This window comes from Rattus norvegicus, chromosome 4, assembly GCF_036323735.1.
Source record: "Rattus norvegicus strain BN/NHsdMcwi chromosome 4, GRCr8, whole genome shotgun sequence".
Taxonomy (NCBI): domain Eukaryota; kingdom Metazoa; phylum Chordata; class Mammalia; order Rodentia; family Muridae; genus Rattus; species Rattus norvegicus.
In genome coordinates, this window is record NC_086022.1 from 176,967,669 (window position 1) to 176,987,255 (window position 19,587).

Sequence of the window (19,587 nt, forward strand, 5' to 3'; positions counted from 1 at the left end):
GGTATTATAAAATATTTCTGAGTGTCCGTGACACTGAGAAACAGATCATTTGTTCTCGGCTATAATGTCTCCATTTCCCTAGCATTCTCTTTGCATACAAACACACTTTATTATTATTCCTAACTACTATCTTTTTCAAAGTCACTTCCTTACTGTCAGACTTAATTGTTCAAAAATTCACTTGTCTTTTGCACAAAATGGAAACTCCAAACTCCTACAGGCCCTGATGCACCATCAACCACACAAAGGCACTCAGTATGTGGTCTGCTAATATTTACCTAAGTGTTAATGTGTTGATGGCCCACCTGCTCCAGCTGCCAATGAAACACTTTCCGTCCGCAGGATGGACACTAATGACACAGTCTCTCTGGTAACAGAGCTAAGCAAGTTGAGGGATATATAAGAGTCAGCTCGCCGATTACCAAGCCGTGCGTGCACGCTTGGGCTGTAGTTCCTGAAGCTTCAGGCTGCCAGCACACTATCTGTTATTGCTGCCACTGCCCACTGAAAGGTAAAGGATCCCCCGTGCTTTGGAAGATATTACTTAGTAAAAGAAAACCGTCTTTGTGTTACCCGTAGGACACATTTCAGGAAAAAGAGTAAATGAATAGTGTGTTATAGTAAAAATTCTCAGGCTGTTTTTAAAAGAAAATTGAACATTTGGAACTATTTCAAAGATGATAAGCATCAGAGATCTCTTTGTAAAATAAACTTTAAATTTCCTTTGATGGTTCCAATTTACACTTGTGTCAACCAGAACTGAAGGAGGTGGTTTGACTTCGGTGTTCTTTCTTTTCAGGGATCTTGAGACATGAGGTGCATCTCCAGGCTGCCAGCTGTTCTCCTCATCCTCTCGGTGGCACTCGGCCACTTGAGAGCTACACCTGTCGGAAGGTTGGTGACCTGAACATTCCTACCTCCTTTGAAAAGTGTGGGGAAATCAGGATTCCACAGTGCTATGTAATGAATACCCTCTGTGTTGTTTAATTTCTACGTAAATACTGGCAACGAGAAGTACTTGGGGCTGAATGGTTTCATAACCCTGTGTTCTTTAAGGACAAGGTCAGCAGCTGAGGATTGGCTCGTAGGACGTTTAGTAGAAGGCATCATTAGAGACGTTTGCCTGAAAATGGTTTAGAACCTACAGGGGTAAAGCTAGGGTAGACTAACAGGGCAACTGAGACACAGACATTCACCCTGTTGAATGCAGTACTGAAAGAAACTGAAGGAATGCCAACCAAAAATAAAATGTTTTCATGTCAATTGGAATCTTGATGAATACTTATAGGTTCTTTTCCCTGCTCAGGGGGATCTGTAAGTATCCAAACTTCTACATCTTCTTCTGAAAACCGACGTCATAAAAATAGGAAGTGGGGTTGGGGATTTAGCTCAGTGGTAGAGCACTTGCCCAGCAAGTGCAAAGCCCTGGGTTCGGTCCCCAGCTCCGGAAAAAAAAATAGGAAGCAAATGCATGGCTTTAAGGAGTTAAATTTAGGATTAGTTTTAAAGTCATCTGAAAGTCATTCCATACATGACATTACAGAGATATAAGAAGTTATTCTGCATCAGAAGGTGACTTCTGGGCCTCTGTGAATGTGAACTAGTGGTACCTGAAATGTTTTTAATGAGTTGACTGTACATATATATAATCATGGTTTCTGAGGAAGGCTTGTTGGGAATATTAAAAGTGAACAAAGACAACTAAATGATAGTTTGAAGAAATCGAAGGTAATTTAAGACAGCTAGCAGAATCGTAGTAATTATAACCTTCAGATGGAAACCAGTTAAAACTATAACTCTCCATCCATTTAAAAGATTCCTGAGACCAGTTCTATCAATCTCATTTAAATAATGTAATGAGAATTTGTGCCCAAATCAATCTTGCGCCATAGATTTCTAAAAGACCAAACTTAGCCATTCATGGCTAGCTCAAAGAATTAAATTTACTTTTGAAAAAGGATGCAATTTACGTCTCTCATTAGAATCAGCATCATCGTCTCTTTATTTTCTCTGGTGTGTTTGTTCTTGGGTGGAGGGCTGTGTCAATGTGCAGACATTTCTACAGCACCCACTATGACTAATACCAGGAATTATCAGAAAATGGCTTTTGTCTTCTCAAAACTTTCCTGGCTGGCTTCACTGGGTGTTCTCAGAACTGACTGTGATTTTCAATGGGCTTTTTTTATGATTAAAAATAACTGTAAAACCAATATGAAATCCCTAGTAAGCAGAACAATTGAGTGATTATGGGAATTCAATAGTATAACTAATATATCTGCTAGTAATTTGCATTATTCTCCTAGAACATACAGAGATCTGCTCAGCACCTCTAGCAAGTGTGTCTGTGGGTGCTATTATACAGTGAACTTAGCCCCAAAATAGAATAATTCACTGCATTACTGTCTGTCAGATTATTTTTCTGTTTTCTTATAATCAGTTTTCTTGTGCACACTAACAAGATCTCCCTAATGTGTCTCAAGCATGTCTTTATATCAGTACCTTTTTGGGGATGGGGGATGTACACATGCACACACTCATATGTACTTGGATCACTGGGAGCTCCCAGGAGTGTCTGCACACCTCTACATATGAATGTTAATATAGGCAAGTTATTAGGAAAAAATGCCTAAAGTGGAGATATCATTTCTTGCACTAGCCAGTTCCCTCTTCCCCAGCATCCTAATGATTACTTTGAACAGTCTTGTGCATGCTCTCATCCTCTTTAGGTGGAAGCTCCCCTGGGGGCAGCAGTTTTGCATCTATGAAACTGAGCTTAAGAGTTCTTGATGAGCGTTTCCTGAGAGTGGTGGTCCTTTCGTTAACTCAATAAGATAATGCTTTATTTAGAATTATTTTAGATGCTGTTATTTCCCGATAGTCAGCTGTCAAAGTCCAGACCCACAACTTGCCTGTAAAGATCTCTATACTCTGCCCCCATCACTGCTAAGAGCATCCTCAAACAGATATTACACTGCATTAGTAGTCCATGATGTCTACTCTCTTATATATATCATCTATGCTCTATCTATCTATCTATCTATCTATCTATCTATCTATCTATCAATCTATCATCTATCTATCAGTTTTCTGGTTCACAGAGCAACTTCTAATCCTAGCTTTATTTTAGAAAATGTCATCTTTATTTAAAATTTAATACCCAATGTTTGGAAACATTACCAAAACTCTTGAAAGCACTAAGCCATTTCTGTGAATATACTGTTCTTGTATACTATGGTTTCAAAGAAGAGACAATACTATTGAGATGGATACAGACCAAACATATAGATCCTACTGAGTATGGTGGCACACACTTGTAATCCCTCAACTATGGAGGAAAGGCAGGAAGATGGTGCTGGCCTGAGATTTAGAAGTGGGAACCTGCTTCAAAAATGAACAAATTAAAACAAGCCTTCGTGTCCCACGGTGGGCTTCCTCTGGCTACTGCCTGCTTCTTTACTATGTATTTACACCAAACAAAGAACCAGGTCACTTGATGCTGCGTGATGAGCTTTCTGCAACTGGGAAAAGTAGGGAGTAAGAAAGAAAGATAATTTAAATCTTTCATATAAAACATTTAGGCTTAGGATACCTCCACATAGAAGCAATAGTGAGTCAAGACTTCCTCCAGAAAGTTCTCACAAGGAGATAGCTATTGCACTTACTCCCCACTGGTGTGATATCTACTTGGTCTTGGGCAAGTAGTAGTTAACCCCATAACTATTACTTCCCACTGTACATGGATCCAAACCTCAGCAGTATTCAACCATTGTGGATCTGAAAATGAAAACACTTCCTAATCAACACCGTAGGGAGTGTCACTGCTTTATATCCACTTACAATTCCATCTTGAAAGTTCTTATTACTGAAATAGCTTTCAAAGCCCCCAAGTCTTAAAAGTTTGGTCCTGAACCCATGGAACTTGTAGAAGGCAGTAGACACTCCGAGAGAGAGAGAGAGAGAGAGAGAGAGAGAGAGAGAGCGAGCAGAGTGAGGGTTTTGAGTCACTGGCCTTGTGCCTTCGAGGGAGTTTGGGGAACACAATTTCTTCCACCTCTTGTATTTTGTTTGCTCACTGGTTACCCCGAAATCACCAGCCTGTTTCATCTCCCAACTGCCTACTGAGATCTGCATCCAGAGTACCCAAAAAAAAAATGGCCAAATGGCCCTCAGCTGAACACTCCAGAAACGTAAGCCCAAATGTCTTTCCTGTCTTCAATTTGATTTCTTTCAGGTGTTCTTATACAAGCAGAAAGCTGAGCAACAGAGACATGAGCTATTCCAGGAATGTAGAGTGGAAATAAGTAAATGCTCAAACAGAGGCACAAATCTGGGTGCAGTGGTTCATATGTGTAAACCCAGTCTTTAGGAGAAGTGGGGTAATGACAAGTTGGAAGCTACCCTGGGTTTCATGGAAAACTCAAGGCCAGCCTGGGATATGTAGCTAGACTCAAACATAAGTAAATGCATAAATAAATAAGCTGAAATTCAAATGAATTTTAAGTCATGGTTATAATTTATGAGTTATTGCTACTATTAGTATTTAGTTGTTTGGGGGCTAAAAATGTAATGACCTTCAACAGCCTTGACATAGAAAGATTCTGGTTGTCACAGCTTGCCTAGCCCTACAATAAAGTTTTGGGGAAGCAGAAGTCTACATATTCACGTCAAGGACTCTCACGAAGAGGAGTGCCGAAACAGTGATCAATTCATGCTTCCTGTAACTCTATACCACAGAGCCTATAGTAACTTTTAGATGACCTGACATTGCCTGTCTTTTGTAATGTCTTTTCTATGCTGTTTATTGTAATAAGAACACTCAACGTGAGATCGGCTCTCACAACAAAGGTTTTAGCGTGCAAATCTTTTTTACTGTGTGCCAACTGCTGACCAGCCACCTTGAGACATCTTCACCTTGAAGATTGGTTAATAACCAGCTATAGACCCATGAAGAACATGTACTGGGAGAATGCCACTTCCTTGTTTATTCACAAATGTGACTGGGTGAGATGCCTCAAGGGTTGGGTGACTCCGTACGTATCTTCCTGTACCTGAGCTATCTCACTTTGTCTTCAATGTTGCACACTGCGGAGTTCCCTTTATGGCATCTTTGCACTGTAAGCTCAAGAAACATACTAAAAATACACTTTACTTTTTATCAAAAGGAGGAAAGGAGTAGAATTTGTGAATCTCCACATTTCCAAGCAAGCTATAAATCATACATTCCTGTCCCTTTTATGTAACAGAAAATAAGTCCACCAGCACTTAGAAGAATATAAGATAAAGACTTTATTATTATAAGAATGAATGCCAAGTACCCAAAGAGATACTCCTTGTACTACAAACCAGAATGCTGATCCCAGTGATAGGTGTTATGTGCTTTTTGTGGTCAACAATTGATTCTTCTGCATGTTCTAAATGTCTGTGATACAGATGTTTGCAAACCAAAGCACTGAGTGACTGCTATAAAAAACAATGGTGAGGGTGACATGGCTGCCTCTCAAGCTGGTTCTTCTTTCTTATTTGTTCAGTGGTACCAACCCTCAGGTGGACAAACGGAAGTGCAACACAGCCACATGTGCCACACAACGTCTGGCAAACTTCTTGGTTCGCTCCAGCAACAACCTTGGTCCAGTCCTCCCACCAACCAATGTGGGATCCAATACATATGGGAAGAGGAATGTGGCAGAGGATCCAAATAGGGAATCCCTGGATTTCTTACTCCTGTAAAGTCAATGTACTCCCGTATCTCTTATTACTTCCTGTGTAAATGCTCTGATGATTTCCTGAATAATGTAACAGTGCCTTTGCCATTCCCGCCCAAGTGAGAATGTACAACAACGTGCCTGTGCTTGCTGTGTTTGTAAATTCTTATTCTAAGACGTGCTTTAAACTGAGTGTTGATAAAGGTCAGGGTGAATACCTCTCTAATCACAACATGTTCTTGGCTGTACATCGATATCGTAGGAACACTTAAAATTTCTGTTTTTACCTTGTAACTCTATGACTCAAGTTTAACAATAAAGGAGGGCGTGGGATGGTGGACTTGAAAAGTCATTAACAGCTCATAGTAAATTTCTGATTCTAGACATTGGAAAGCAAGCATTCTAAATACCTGCTAAGATGACATTTCAAAATAAATTAGCAAAATCTTGTACTTATTTAATTAAACTTTTTAATTCTATTTCTTGTTGTCCTTGTTGGTAGTAAGAGGCTGTTTTAAAGGATAAAGGTTGTTTGTATCCACGAGGAGTTTATTGTTTCTTTTTCTCTGTAGAGAGCTTTAATGACATGTTTATTCTGCTAAGGAATCTTTCAGCAAAACTCAAACATAATTGTATCCAGCAGAAGGATCCTGTCTTCTATTCTGAATGCCTTAAAGATTTGTGGAAACTAGAAACCAAACCTGTATGCCAACTTATTCTCTTGGCTCAGTCGTGGACAAATAGAAGAATGGCATGACTGTCGTCTGCACACGTGCGTGATATGTTTGATGGACATGTGGGGGCACATATGTGCTGAAGTATGTATGTGGGGGTCAGAGTACAATACTCAGTGTCAGTCTTCGCCATCTACCTGTGTGACTGGTTCTTTGTTTGTTGGTCCCCTAGCCAGAAATGCCAGGCTTCCAGGGATTCTCCTACTCCTCCACCCATCTCACCATAGGAGTTCTGGGATTATAGAAGCCACTGTCCGTTTCCACATGGGTCCTGAGGACTCACGCTCAGGCCTTCGCGCTGTGCACCACGCGCTGTACACGCTGACTTCCAACGACTTTCCCATGGGATCTCAGGTCACAGGTTCATCACAGCTACACGCTGACTTCCAACGACTTTCCCATAGGATCTCAGGTCACAGGTTCATCACAGCTACACGCTGACTTCCAACGACTTTCCCATGGGATCTCAGGTCACAGGTTCATCACAGCTACACGCTGACTTCCAACGACTTTCCCATGGGATCTCAGGTCACAGGTTCATCACAGCTACACGCTGACTTCCAACGACTTTCCCATGGGATCTCAGGTCACAGGTTCATCACAGCTACTCATGGGCGTTGGGCATCTGACTTCTGTCCACTGCACACTTCACACTTAGCATACCTCCACGCCTGGCTATGTACTCTGGTCACTCCCAACAGCTACCGTCACCTCTGGGATGTGCTCAGTTCTGTGCAAATGGTGCATACTCTGTGTGCAGAGCCTCTCCCAGTCCTCTCCGATTCCTCTGAATTCTGAGATATCCACATTACTCTTCCGACACCCGTTGGCTCAAACACTCCCTCGGTTACTGACAACTGTGTGTGTGTAACTTTTGTATCTGATACCATCATGGTGATTATGACCTCAAAACTACCTTGGAGAAGCTCAACATACAGTTTTCTAACATACAGTTTTGTCACCATGCTCATTTGTCTGCCTGTCTGTCCGGTAAGCTCCCTGAGGTCAGAGTTGTATGGTCGCTATCTATGCTCCTCGCACTACTTCAGATGATTGTTTTAACAAAACAGGTGTTCGGTGCATACATTTGGAATCACTGTCATCTGCGGACGAGCAAATGCAATGGGCTTTGGGATAACAATAATTCTGTAGAGTGCAATGAGGTTTTAAAAGAGTGTAGCTTTTTACATTCTCTTTATAAAACAAAGATAGCGATGCCTTCCTTGAATAGTTTTATTAAAGGGTAGAACTAACCTAAAGTGCCTGACACGCCTTTTATGTCCAATTAGCCATGGCTAACTTAGCCAGGATGACTGTACCTAAGCCAGGGGTAAGGTGACTGATATCACAGAGTGTACTTCTGTTGTTAAAAGACAGAACTTGAAAAGTGGGAAAGAGAAATATAGTAAAGGTCAGCAGCCTAATTGGACATAAAAATAAGTTAGACAAAGCCTCAGAGGCAAACAGAGAGAGAAATAGCTCAGCAATCATCCACCCACATGCTGATAGGGTATATGCCACCGGATCTCTTCCTGCTCTGAGAGCCAAGGAACACAAAAACGTCTGTACTGCACAATCACATCTAGAATTACAAAACTTTTGACACAGCCATGCAAGATTCAGGCTCTGCGAGTCCACTGTCTTCCCTGTGAGAACGTCCTGCTGTTTTCTAGAACAAAGGCTAGGGTCCCCAAGGACTGCTATGAAAATCCTCTTATAAACAGATTAGAAGAGGAGGAGGAGGAAGAATCCAAAATCCTCCACGGGTAGAACTTAAGTTGGTGGAAATTTTACCCCGGGCCTTGGTTACTTCTTACTGTGGTAAAATACCCCGACATATGACACTGGGGGAGAACGTGCTTATTTTGGTTTATGCTTCCAGAGTCCAGTCAGTGCATCACGGTGGGGACACCAAGCTGCACAGCTGAAAGCGGCCAGAAGGAAGTGCCCACAGGAGGAGGCAGAGAGCAATGAAGCTATGCTGGTTCCCTTTCGCCTGTCTCTGCAGTCCGGGATCCCATCTTAGTCAAGTTTCTACTGCTGTGGTGAAATCGTGACCAAAAGCAACTTGGGAAAGAGAGAGTTTGTTTCAGTTACTCCTCCACAGCACTGCCCATCACCTCACCGAGGGAAATCAGGGAAGAAACTCACACAGGGCAGGAACCTGGAAGCAGGAGCTGATGCAGAGGCCATGGAGGCTGCAGCAGAGTGACTTGCTTATCATGGCTTGCTCAGCCTGCTTTCCTATGGAACACAGGACCACCTGTCCAGGGATGGTGCCACCTAAGTGGGCTGAGCCCTCTGCCATCTACCACTAATTAAGAAAATGCCCTATAGCTGCATCTTAGGAAGGCATTTTTTCAATTAAGGTTTTGTCCTTTCAGATGACTCTAGTTTGTGTCAAGTTGATATAAAACCAGAACCAGCACACCATCAAGGAATTTGGGTGGGTCTTCCCACTTCAATTAATTTAATCAAGATAATCTCCCACAATATTCAGAAGTTTTATCTCCCAGGTCATTCTAGATCTCATTAAGTTGATGATTGAGACAGTCGCACCACATATTTAACAAACTTTTAACAAATTATATCAAATTAACTCCATAAGCAAAAGTTATAAAAAGGGAAATTAAGTCTAGTGTATGTCTTTGTGTGTGTGTCTTTCTATACAGAGATATGTAGATAGATAGATAGATAGATAGATAGATAGATAGATAGATAGATAGACAGATAGACAGACAGATAGACAGAAAGACCAATAGACAGATAGATGGATAGAGAGATAGGATGAACAGACAGACAGACAGACAAACAGACAGATAAATCTGGTTTCTACATATCACAGAAATGATGATTCCTATAACTGGGCAGTTTTTGAAATTCATTCTGTGCTAGACATGATGGTTCACACCTGTTATCACAGCGTTTGGGAGGCTGAGGCAGGGGCATTGTTCAAATCTGGCCTTAGTTCTCCAGAAAGAGCTCTCTCAAAACAAAATGAAACTGAGGGATTTGCTTGGACCTCTGAGGATTAATTTCTGTACATAGAAGGGATGCAAAATTCAGGAGTCTCTAATTCAACAACAACAACAAATATATATATAGAGAGAGAGGATTAATTTCTGTACATAGAAGGGATGCAAAATTCAGGAGTCTCTAATTCAACAACAACAACAAATATATATATATATATATATATATATATATATATATATATATATATATATATATTCCAGAGGAAATTCTTACAGAGTAGTAACTAAGGTTAGTTAGCAACTAGTTAAGAGCAAAGCCCTAAGGGAATGGATAGGCATAACATAGAGGATAAATGGCAGGGGAAGGGCCCAGGGGAGCTGAAAGGCCAGAGACATGCATCAAGGAGTCCTAGCCACTTGGCTTCCCAATGCCTCTGAACAGGCTCTGGGCTCTGCACACAATCACAGCCATTTTCTGTCATGTAAAAAGACATGACTGAGATCCAAATCCTCTCTTCCACTTTGAATTTGAAGATCTGAAATGCTAAATAGGAAAAAGACAGGGTTGGAGTAGTCAGCTGTGACTAGGAATCCCCCAGACCTTTCCAGAATAGTTTCTAAAGAATTACCACTAAACAGCAAATCAGAGCCAGTCCTTTAAGCATGAAGACATCCAAAGTCTGAGTCTACAGTTATATTTGATATTGAGTTTATTATTTACGCACAAGATTCTACCAAAGTATATTCAGATTCCTGAGTCTTAAAGTGAAAGTCGGGTTTTGTATTAAGATGCTAAAGAGTCAAATACTAATTAAACTTTGGAAATGGCTCAGAGATTAAGAGCACCAACTTACTCTTCCAGAGGTCCTGAGTTCAATTCCCAGCAATCACATGGTGGCTCACAATCTCTGTAATGATGCCCTCTTCTAGCCTGCAGGTACACATGCAGGCAGAAAGCTGTATGATGTTAATTAATTAATTAATATTTTTAAAAGAAAATAATAATAGGCCACCGTCATGCTGAGCAGCTGGCAGGCTGACCAGTGCAGGCTTTGGGAACTAGGCAAGGCTCTCTGAGCACCCCAGATGTGTTTTCAAACCTTTGTATATATTCTGAACAATTTTAGTTTCAATTTCCTGCTCTGTGCATGAAGTAGAGATGTGCACACATACACATGAGAAGACGGGGACAGAACACAGCAGAGGACTTCAGTAAAAAACACTTGGCAGGACAACAAAGTTTTGCCTTCTAGATTATTATGACACCATCCAAAGCATGGAATGTTGAAATAAATCAATCAACAGATTTCACACCTGGGCCCACCTTAATCCCAAGCCTTTTGAGCAGACAGTAATAAGGGGAGAAAACTCATGGGTTCTAAATGTTTGGGAGACCCTAGTAGCTACATCTGGTAAAACACTGCAGGCCTAAGGTTCTGGAATATATCTGGGTGCAGAGGCAGCCCTGTGTACCTCACCACTGTGAGCACAGACTGCAGTCCAGCAACTGCCCAGGGTGGCTGCTTTGAGAAATGTGTGACGCTCCCTTAATGCCTGAGGTGGCCCTAGTCTCTAGTACAGATTTCCCTTTTGATACAGTAAGCTGCAGGGGCTGGATCATCCAAGATGGATAATACAGTTACCTCCAACAAAGAGCTTGCTCACTGTGACCACTAACCTGAGGCAAATCATCTTTCTAGCTGTAAGACATGGAGAACAAAGTTGACTTATTTAAAAATGCATCCTCATCACTGTGGTTCCCCTGGGCTTTTCTTGTGTGGATGGAGGACAGCTTCAGAGAAGCTTTGGGGCTTTTTCCTCTGTTTTTATAACCACCCATACACTTTCATTCCCGTGGCTTCGAGGAACACATTAGTAACCACCCATCACTAAAAACAAGCAAACGGACAAATACCTAGAAGACAAGGGTGTCTCATTGGCCTGAGCTCACAAGTAGTCAAAGATCCACACACAAAGATCGCAAAGACACAGCCCCAGTCTCCCACCACTGATGTGACAAAGCCGTGCCATCACACTTATCTCCTTTTACATGGACTCTGAGGAACAAGCGCAGGGCCTCCTGTTTGCCCGAGGAGTACACTGCCACCTGAGCTGCCTCCACAGACTCAGAGAGGTCTTAGTGACCTCAGTGGACAGTGTTCTGATTAGGAAATGGTCTAATATTTGAACCCTTCTTTAAATGCACATACGTTTCTCTCTTGTGGAAATATAGGGAAAAGGTCACGATAATAGAGTCAAAGCTATATTCATGAAAGTGTATATTTCTGATGCTACAGTATGCTACAGAACTCAAATATTATGTAGCCATACCAACTGGCTTCATTTAGCACCAAAATTTATAGACTAGCAACCAGGGTCATACCAATAGAAATGCCATGTCACTGGGACATTCTAACAAGACACTTACACTGATATCAAAGACTTCCTCTGGGCTTTTCATAGTATTATCCCAAATGTTGTTTAAGAATTTTATAGAAGTTTTCAATCACATAGAGAAACCTTCCAGGTCAAGGAGTGTACAATAACCACACATACACACACACACACACACACACACACACACACACACACACACACCCCACACATTATATATATAAAATAAAAATATATAAATAATATATATGTCCAGTTTCTAAGATATCGTCATTTTGTTTTATTGTATACATATAAATATGCAAGCTTTAAAGTCATTCTAATACTATCTTTAAGAAGGGAGGAAGAATGCAAATTTGTATAAAAGACATTTATCAAGACAAGATCTCAGGTCTGTAACCGACACTGACTTGGATCGCATAGCCATACTCTTGCCTTGACCTTCCAAGTGCTGGGTTTACAGGAACAAGTTTCCATGCCTGTCCTATCTACAGTTTAGATCGTTGTAAACTGGCAAAGGTCCAGGAAGAATGTGAGAGAAGGAAGATGTTTCTTGCCTTCGAATTTCCGTGCCCCGCCCAACCATTCCTGCTACCGTCTCACACTCTTTTCCGCTCTACAGGCGTTCATATCAAATATGAGTTTGCCCACACAGGCTGCTGCAGGGGTATGTCTGCCCTTGCCCTAAGCAACATTTACAGAAATGGATAACAAGCATGGCTACCTTGAACAAGTCGATTCCTGTAGTGACATCAAAGGGGACTTTAGCCTTCTCTCTCCCACACATTATAGGGCCATTTCTAGTCCTGATTCTAAATCTAATCTCATACTAGTCTTACTATGTGGGGCCAGGATACTGTGGAAACTGGAGAAACTGGTCTGAAACAGGAGTGGTGTCAAGTCCTATCCAATCCTGGAAATCTCATCTCAAGAGCGTTAGGAGTAAGGACCACTCCCTGCCCTGCCTTGGACCAGGATGTCCAAGAGCATGTAGTCCTGTGCCCACCACCTTTGTCCCCACCAAAGGAGATCATGTAGTGGTAGCCAAAGTTAAACTTTCTCTCTTCCTCTTCAGTCAAATAAAGCACACCCAGGACTTTAGCCCTAGCCAATGACATAGACTCACTCTGAAAGCCTCCTTCTACCTCCACAAAGGTTTAAATACCCTTCCCCACCCCCAATTAAATGAGCTGGTAAATAAAACCCGCTTTGGAGAGAGAAGACTGGTCCTCACTGGTTGCATGAGGTCTCTATCAGCACCACCACCACCTGCCTCCTGCTTTCTCCCCTCAGAATCTTCTGATGGGGGTGGGAATGGGGAAGAGCAGAGCCCCAATAGCATCACTATTTTCCGTTGACCACCAACAGATAAGGAGGAACAAAGTGGAGACATAAGACTTGGTGGTTAAGAGCACTGGCTGCTCTTACAGAGGACCCAGATTTGATTCCCGGTACCCACATACAACTCACCCCTGTCTGTAACTCCGGTCCTAGAGGATCTTCTGGCTTCTGCACATGCTGCACATGTGGTGCACAGACATGAATGAGGGCAAAACACCCCTTCACATAAAAGAAGTAAACAAGCAAATACATCTTAAAAGTAAACATAGTTCCTTTGCATTTCATGTGACAGCTGCACGTGGGTTCTTTGTATCTCAGGATGGCCTCAAATTCACCAGACTTTGAACTTCTTTTACTAATATTTTTTTATTATCTTGATGTTATGTCTATGTGAGTTTTTCCTGCATGCATGTCTCTGTATCAAGTGCATGCAGTGTCCATGAAGACCAGAAGAGAGCATTACTCCCCTGGGATGGAAGTTACAGATAATAGTAAGCCACTGTGTAGTTCTGGAGCCCAAACCCTGTCCTCTAAGAAGGTGGCCATGGAAGAATAAATTCCATAAAGTCGTGAGTACTGGGCTTGAGTTCAAGAGCAGGAAAGCTGCCGCTGCCTCAAGGAGCTGGAAGCCAGCACACAGCCCAACTGTCTCACTAAACGATTCCCATCTCTTCAAACACAGGGGACTACTTTCATATCTCATTCATTCATTCATTCGTTTGTTCATTCATTCATTCATTAGTAAATGTTGCTAAGTAGAGGAAATCTCACATGAAACTCACACAGCCCAACTCTCTCACTAAAAAGAAATCCTAGCTCTTTAAACACAGGGGACTTTCATACCTCATTCATTCACTCATTCACTAGTAAATGTTGCTAAGTAGAGGTCCAAAGACAAGTCACAGGAATCAGTTCTTTTCTTACACCATGTAGGTGCCAGGGATTGAACTCAGATCCTCAAGATTGGCAGCAAAATGCCTTTTCCAGTGAGCCATCTTGTGAGCCCCATAAAACACATTCTAGTCTACTTTCTTTGTAAGCCCATTGATAGTCTAGAACCCTATGGTCTGATTAACATATGTGTATATTTAGAACTCACGATGTTTTTAGCACAGGCATTAATAAGTTTAAGGAAATTTATTGTCAGTTTCCTTTAAACAAAAACACAAAAGAAACCTAAAATGTACCCACAGTTTAGACATCTTGTTTGTCTGTCTTTCCAATCTCCTCTTGCATGGTTTCTTCTCACTTCCACTAAATGTTCATGCTTTCCTTCCCCTTCATCTAAGCATTCACTTCCCTCTTCCTCAGGGAGCTTCCCACGAGGCCAGGCTTCCTGTAAGCGTCCTATGTAGTAGGAGCCAAGTACTTGAGCTTTATAGGTTTTCAACAGAAGATTCCATTGCACTCTTAAAATCCTAAGAGCGGTGTTTGCAGAATGAAGGCAAATGTTCTCAAAAGCCACTGAAGTGTCCACACCCTAAACCTCAGGAAAACTGTTTCCTTTGTTAAGATTGATTGCTCTCCATTCTCCTACAGTCTCTCCTCACCTCCATCAGACTCCCGAACCACACAGACAGGAGCATTGTCCTATGAGAGTCTCCACCCAGCAGCTGACTCAGACAGATACAGACAAACAGTGGATGGAGCTTTGGGACTCTTATGGAAGAATAGGAGGAAGGATTGCAGGCCCCAAAGGGGATAAGAACACCACAGAAGACCAACAGAGCCAACTAACCCAGATCCTGGGGATCTCAGAGCCTGAAACACCAACCAAAGAACATACTCGGGCTGGACCTAGGCCTCCCCACTCATATGTAGTAGATGGACAGCTTGACCTTCATGTGGGTCCTGAACAACTGGAGCAGGGGCTGTCCCAAGAGCTGTTGCCTGTATATAGGATGTGTTCTACTAGCTGGGCTGCCTTTTCTGGCCTCAGTGGGAGAGGAAGCAGAGAGGAAGAACCTAGCCTTGGAGAGACTTGAAATGCCAGGGTAGGGGGGATATTGAGGAGGGCGCCCACGTGCTCTGAGGAGGAGAGGGGAAATGGGGAAGGACTGTAAGAAGGGTTGACTAGGAGTGGGGCAGTGAGTGGGATGTAAAGTGAATAAGTAAAACAAAAAAGTTAAATTAGATAAAAATAAATAAATAAATGCTGGTTTTATAAAGCTCCCAAAATATGGATTTGGGGAATGTGAGTTGGTTTTCCAATGTGCAAAATTGGAAACACATTATTAGTGCAAAACAATGAAAAATAAATAAATAAAAGGGTGATTACTCCTGCTCAGAGAATGATAATCTCTCTAATTTTATTAAGCACGTTGAATCATTAAGGACATTTTTAATCAACCTATGTACAAAATTCTCCAAAAGTTATTTTTCAATCTGTTTTAAATCTGTAGTGAAGCATCCCAGAGAGTTCCAGATTTAGGGGAAAAAATTAAATGGTACCAAAGGTAAATAAACCTTTCCTTGACCTACTAGGCAGTGAGGAAGTCCCACATTAGACAGCAAGCAACTCATCGTTTGGTTAGAGTTAGTATTATCTAATTCATGGGTAATTCTTACATAAATCTCAGTAATATAGTTCAAATATTTCTCAGAAATCGACAAAGGAATGAATCTCATGACCAAATACCAAATTCCTCTGTGGATTTTTGATTGCTTTTAATAAACCTGAAGAAAATAAGCACTTGCCAAAAATCATTGGTATATTAGTTCCTTTTTTAAATATGTAACTATGAAGAATTCAAGTAGCCAGGACTGTTGGAACAGGCCTGCAATTTCAGCACCCAGGAGGCAGAGACCGGAGGATTTCTGCAAATTCGAGCCTGGCTTAGTGTACACAGTGAATTCAGGCTTACCTTGAGCTAGAAGGACTCTGGTTTTTGTTTTCTTTTGAAGAGGGGGAGTCATATAATCAAATGGTAATGATAAAACTAAATCTTCATACAAAATAAGAATAATTAAAAATGAGCCCTCTGTCTTTCATAAACAACAGAAACTTCTGCAAAATTAATTAGCTGATTGGAAAGTCAGTCAGTGATGGCGGTGGGGCTGCTGGTCCGTATTATCTTGTACCATTTCTATTTCTCTTAATAACCACTTAATGCCTTCCGTGCCTGGACTGACAGCTTTGTGTCCATTGGATAAACCACTTGAAATGTAGAGAACCCTCTTTACAGCCAACCAAAAGGCTAGAAATACTGCCAGGAAAACCTCCTGACCAGCAGCAGAGGTGAATCCCCTTTGTTTTAATCCCCTTACCTAATCTTCCCACTGATGGATTTGATAATTCCCAGGCTTAAAAAGACCACAAGTTGTATAAAAGTGATGGTGTCGGGAAATGTGGGAAACACACAGGAAAGGCAGTTTGGGACTCTAATGTGAGGGAAAATTCAACTCCTAAAAAAGGGAAATAACCAACGTGGGGTTTTACAGGAGCCGTTAGGCGCTGAGAAAATACACCCCAAACAATATACACCCTGGCTTTAGGCAGTAAATGAAGGAAATGAAGAACTGCCCAATACCCAGTGGCAGGGTGTGGAGTGGCGGGGTAGTGGGTCTGTGAACACCAGGATACCAAGCCTGTGTGATTTCACTTTGAGGGACCCACCTGCTGTCACCTATAGAACAACCATGCTTTATATATGCGTGCTGACGCAGAAAGTAGTCTGTAATGTGCCTTGACATGAAGATAGCAGCAAAGTCTGAATATCAGATGGTCTTAAAGTAAGGAATGACCGGGGTCCACGTCTATGACTACATGCCGTGACATTTGTTTTCACACGTTCTTTGTGAATAAAGAAAAGAATTTGAAGATAAGAAACAAATGACTGTTACTGTTTGTTTGTTGTTTGTTTTTGAGCAATGTTTTTCTTTTTTTAATTATTTTAGCATGAATGCCCATGAGGAGTGTGATGTGTGTGCGTGTGTGTGTGTGTGCGTGTGTGTGTGTGTGTGTGTGTATGAGAGAGAGAGAGACTGTGTGTGAGAGTGTGTGTCTGTGTGTCTGTGTGACTGTGTGTGTGTGTGACTCTCTGTGTGTGTGTGTGTGTGTGTGTGTGTGTGTGTGTGTGTGTGTGAGACTCTCAGCACTGTGTGGTCAGGATGGATGGAGATGGCTCTCCATTGAGACTTGAAGGGTGGGAGATAAGAACCTATGGAGAAAGCAAGCTTATGGGAACTGGAAAGGTTGACACAGAAGAACTAAACAAAGGAAGAGAGTCCTTCTAGGCCATTGACAAAGCAGAAAGCAAACAACACTCCTGAGACCCGGTTGGACTCTTCTAATCCACCAAACCCCTTGTAGCTACACACTTAAGAACCCCAGGCACACCAGACTTTGTGTCGGAATAAGCAGTCATGTGGCCATTGCACAGAATCAATCCTGTATTAAATCTAGTTGCTGTGGCTACCAAGAATTTAAAGAGCCAATATGAGAAAACTCGGAGAACCTTAAATTTATAATTTACAATTAAATCTACCTCTTGTTTTCCCAAGCAAAAGTTGCTGGATTGCACCCACAACAACCAGAGGAAATGAGCAAATTTTACCTGAGCATTCCTCTCCAATTCCATTGACAGTTGCTTCTGGTCTATAAGTTCATTGATGCTGTCAAAAGTAACTACCCAGAGACTGGCAGGAAGACACACTGCAGAGTGTAGGCTCCTGTGCCTTGGGAAAACAGGCAGGCGAATAAAGAGATCTTTGTTTATGTAACTTCTAATCCTTACTTAAAGTTTATTTGGTTCTGAGGGTTGCATAAAACAGGTTATAATCTTGAAAACAGATTCCAAGATTAGCCACTTGGAGCCTGGGACTCCTCCTCCTGATTTATTTGGTTCCAAGAAGTTAACTCCTCAGTGGCCTTGGCTCCATTTGAAACATCTTGTCAAAAGACCACAGAAAACTCCCTCAATGTTACTTCATGTTACTGTCCCTCAGATTTTTTCTTCTCCTCATTAACAAGCCTTACGTACATTTATAATTGCTCACTTCATAAATTTAGATGTGCACAGAGGGTCTGGGGAGGTTAACCCATCAACAAAGTAGAGGCATGATATCCCTGCCAGGTGGATTCTGTGTTTCCATCACTTAAAGAATTAAAGACAGAGTCACTGAGTTTCTAGGTAAGCCTTGCAGGCTACTCATATAGAAAAGGAGGCCCCAGTGTGTGTGATGGGGATGTGGCAGCAACTTTAAAAGTGTTTGGTGTTTTGGGTGTTTTGGATGTCCTACTCTTGTCCATTGCTGTAAAGGTGTCTACTACATTTCTACTAGAGATGTTTCTGTCTCTGGAATCATTGATCTTCTGGGGTAAAAGTGGGTCTCCCAATCTTCTTTGTCCTCTGGCCAGTAAAGAGAGACTCACTGAATATGAAGGAAACAGAGTATGTTTTAGAGAAATAGAAATGTACACTGGTGACACACACACACAAACACACACGCACATGTGCACATACACACACAAAAAGGAAGGAAGGAGGATAAGAAGAGAAAAGGAGAGAGAAGACTTACAAGCATAAAATAGAGTTATGCCCCCCTCCTTGCTTCTCAGTGCCCACAGTCTGAGATCTGGCTTTAATCTCCAGAACCCTATTTTTAAAAGCTTATGTTCTGGCATAAATACACAGTTTCAACACTTGAGAAGTGGAGTCAGGCAGATCCCTGGTACTTCCTGTCTACTCATTCAAGCCTACTTGACCATCTTCAGGCCAGTAAGTAGCCTGTCTCAAAAACCCAAGGTGGATGGTGCCTCTGTGACACTTAAAACTGACCTGTGACCTCTGCAAGAACACATACCCAGACTCACATGGACAGGGTTTTGCACACACAAAAGAACAACGAACGCATAAAAAGAAGAAATGAAGAGACCAGAGAGATGCTGTTACTTAGTGTCATGTCAAATAAAGCCAGGACAAAGTCTCTCTGAGTACCTAGGGCTCCTCCCAGCACTTCTCACCCTGTCCCTACCTTAAATGTCTCCAGCCCAGGCTCTGCTTTCCTCATGCTAGCTTCTCTGATCCCTGTACAAGTTGGCCATCTTCACTAGGCACCCTCTTGGCCCTTTAGCCCACAGCTCCTCTTCTGGGCTTCTCCTGGTTCTCCCTACTTCCTTCTCCTCTTGCCCCCACCCTTCATGGCCCTGTTCAATCTGGAGCCTTCCAGATGCTTCTGACTACTCTCTTCTTTATATATACAATCCAACCTTCTCCTCAGCCATGTCCCCCGTTCTCACTCACTTAGCAGTTAAGTGTATTTGGTGCTCATTCGGAGGAACCAAGTTTGGCTCTCAGCATCTGCATTGAGAAGCTCATAACCTCGTGTGACTGCAGCTCTGGGATCTGATGTCCTCTTCCCTGAAAGCCACCCACACAACATACATTGACGTGAACCAAGAAAATATGTCTAATAAAATGAATGCCCATATTTCGGTGT

The 19,587-nt window shown here is 42.0% G+C and overlaps 2 protein-coding genes across 8 annotated transcripts in view; one reads left to right on the plus strand and one right to left on the minus strand.

Annotated features, from left to right (window-relative positions):
* The window catches only part of Slco1a5 (solute carrier organic anion transporter family, member 1A5), an 82,203-nt gene extending 64,282 nt beyond the window's left edge, over positions 1-17,921 (minus strand). For 6 of the 7 annotated variants that reach the window (XM_063286736.1, XM_063286732.1, XM_063286731.1 and 3 more), the window contains exon 1: positions 17,703-17,917. The gene's annotated coding sequence lies outside the window, so the exon portion shown is untranslated. Of the gene's footprint in view, positions 1-17,702 lie in introns of all 7 variants that reach the window. The other variant, XR_010065708.1, reaches the window with a different exon arrangement.
* Positions 429-7,695, plus strand: Iapp (islet amyloid polypeptide). Its single transcript, NM_012586.3, has 3 exons — positions 429-511; positions 800-894; positions 5,529-7,695. Exons 2-3 carry the CDS (start codon positions 812-814, stop codon positions 5,725-5,727), a joined length of 282 nt encoding a protein of 93 aa, NP_036718.1. The 5' UTR covers positions 429-511; positions 800-811; the 3' UTR covers positions 5,728-7,695.
* Positions 17,922-19,587: the final 1,666 nt, after the last annotated feature.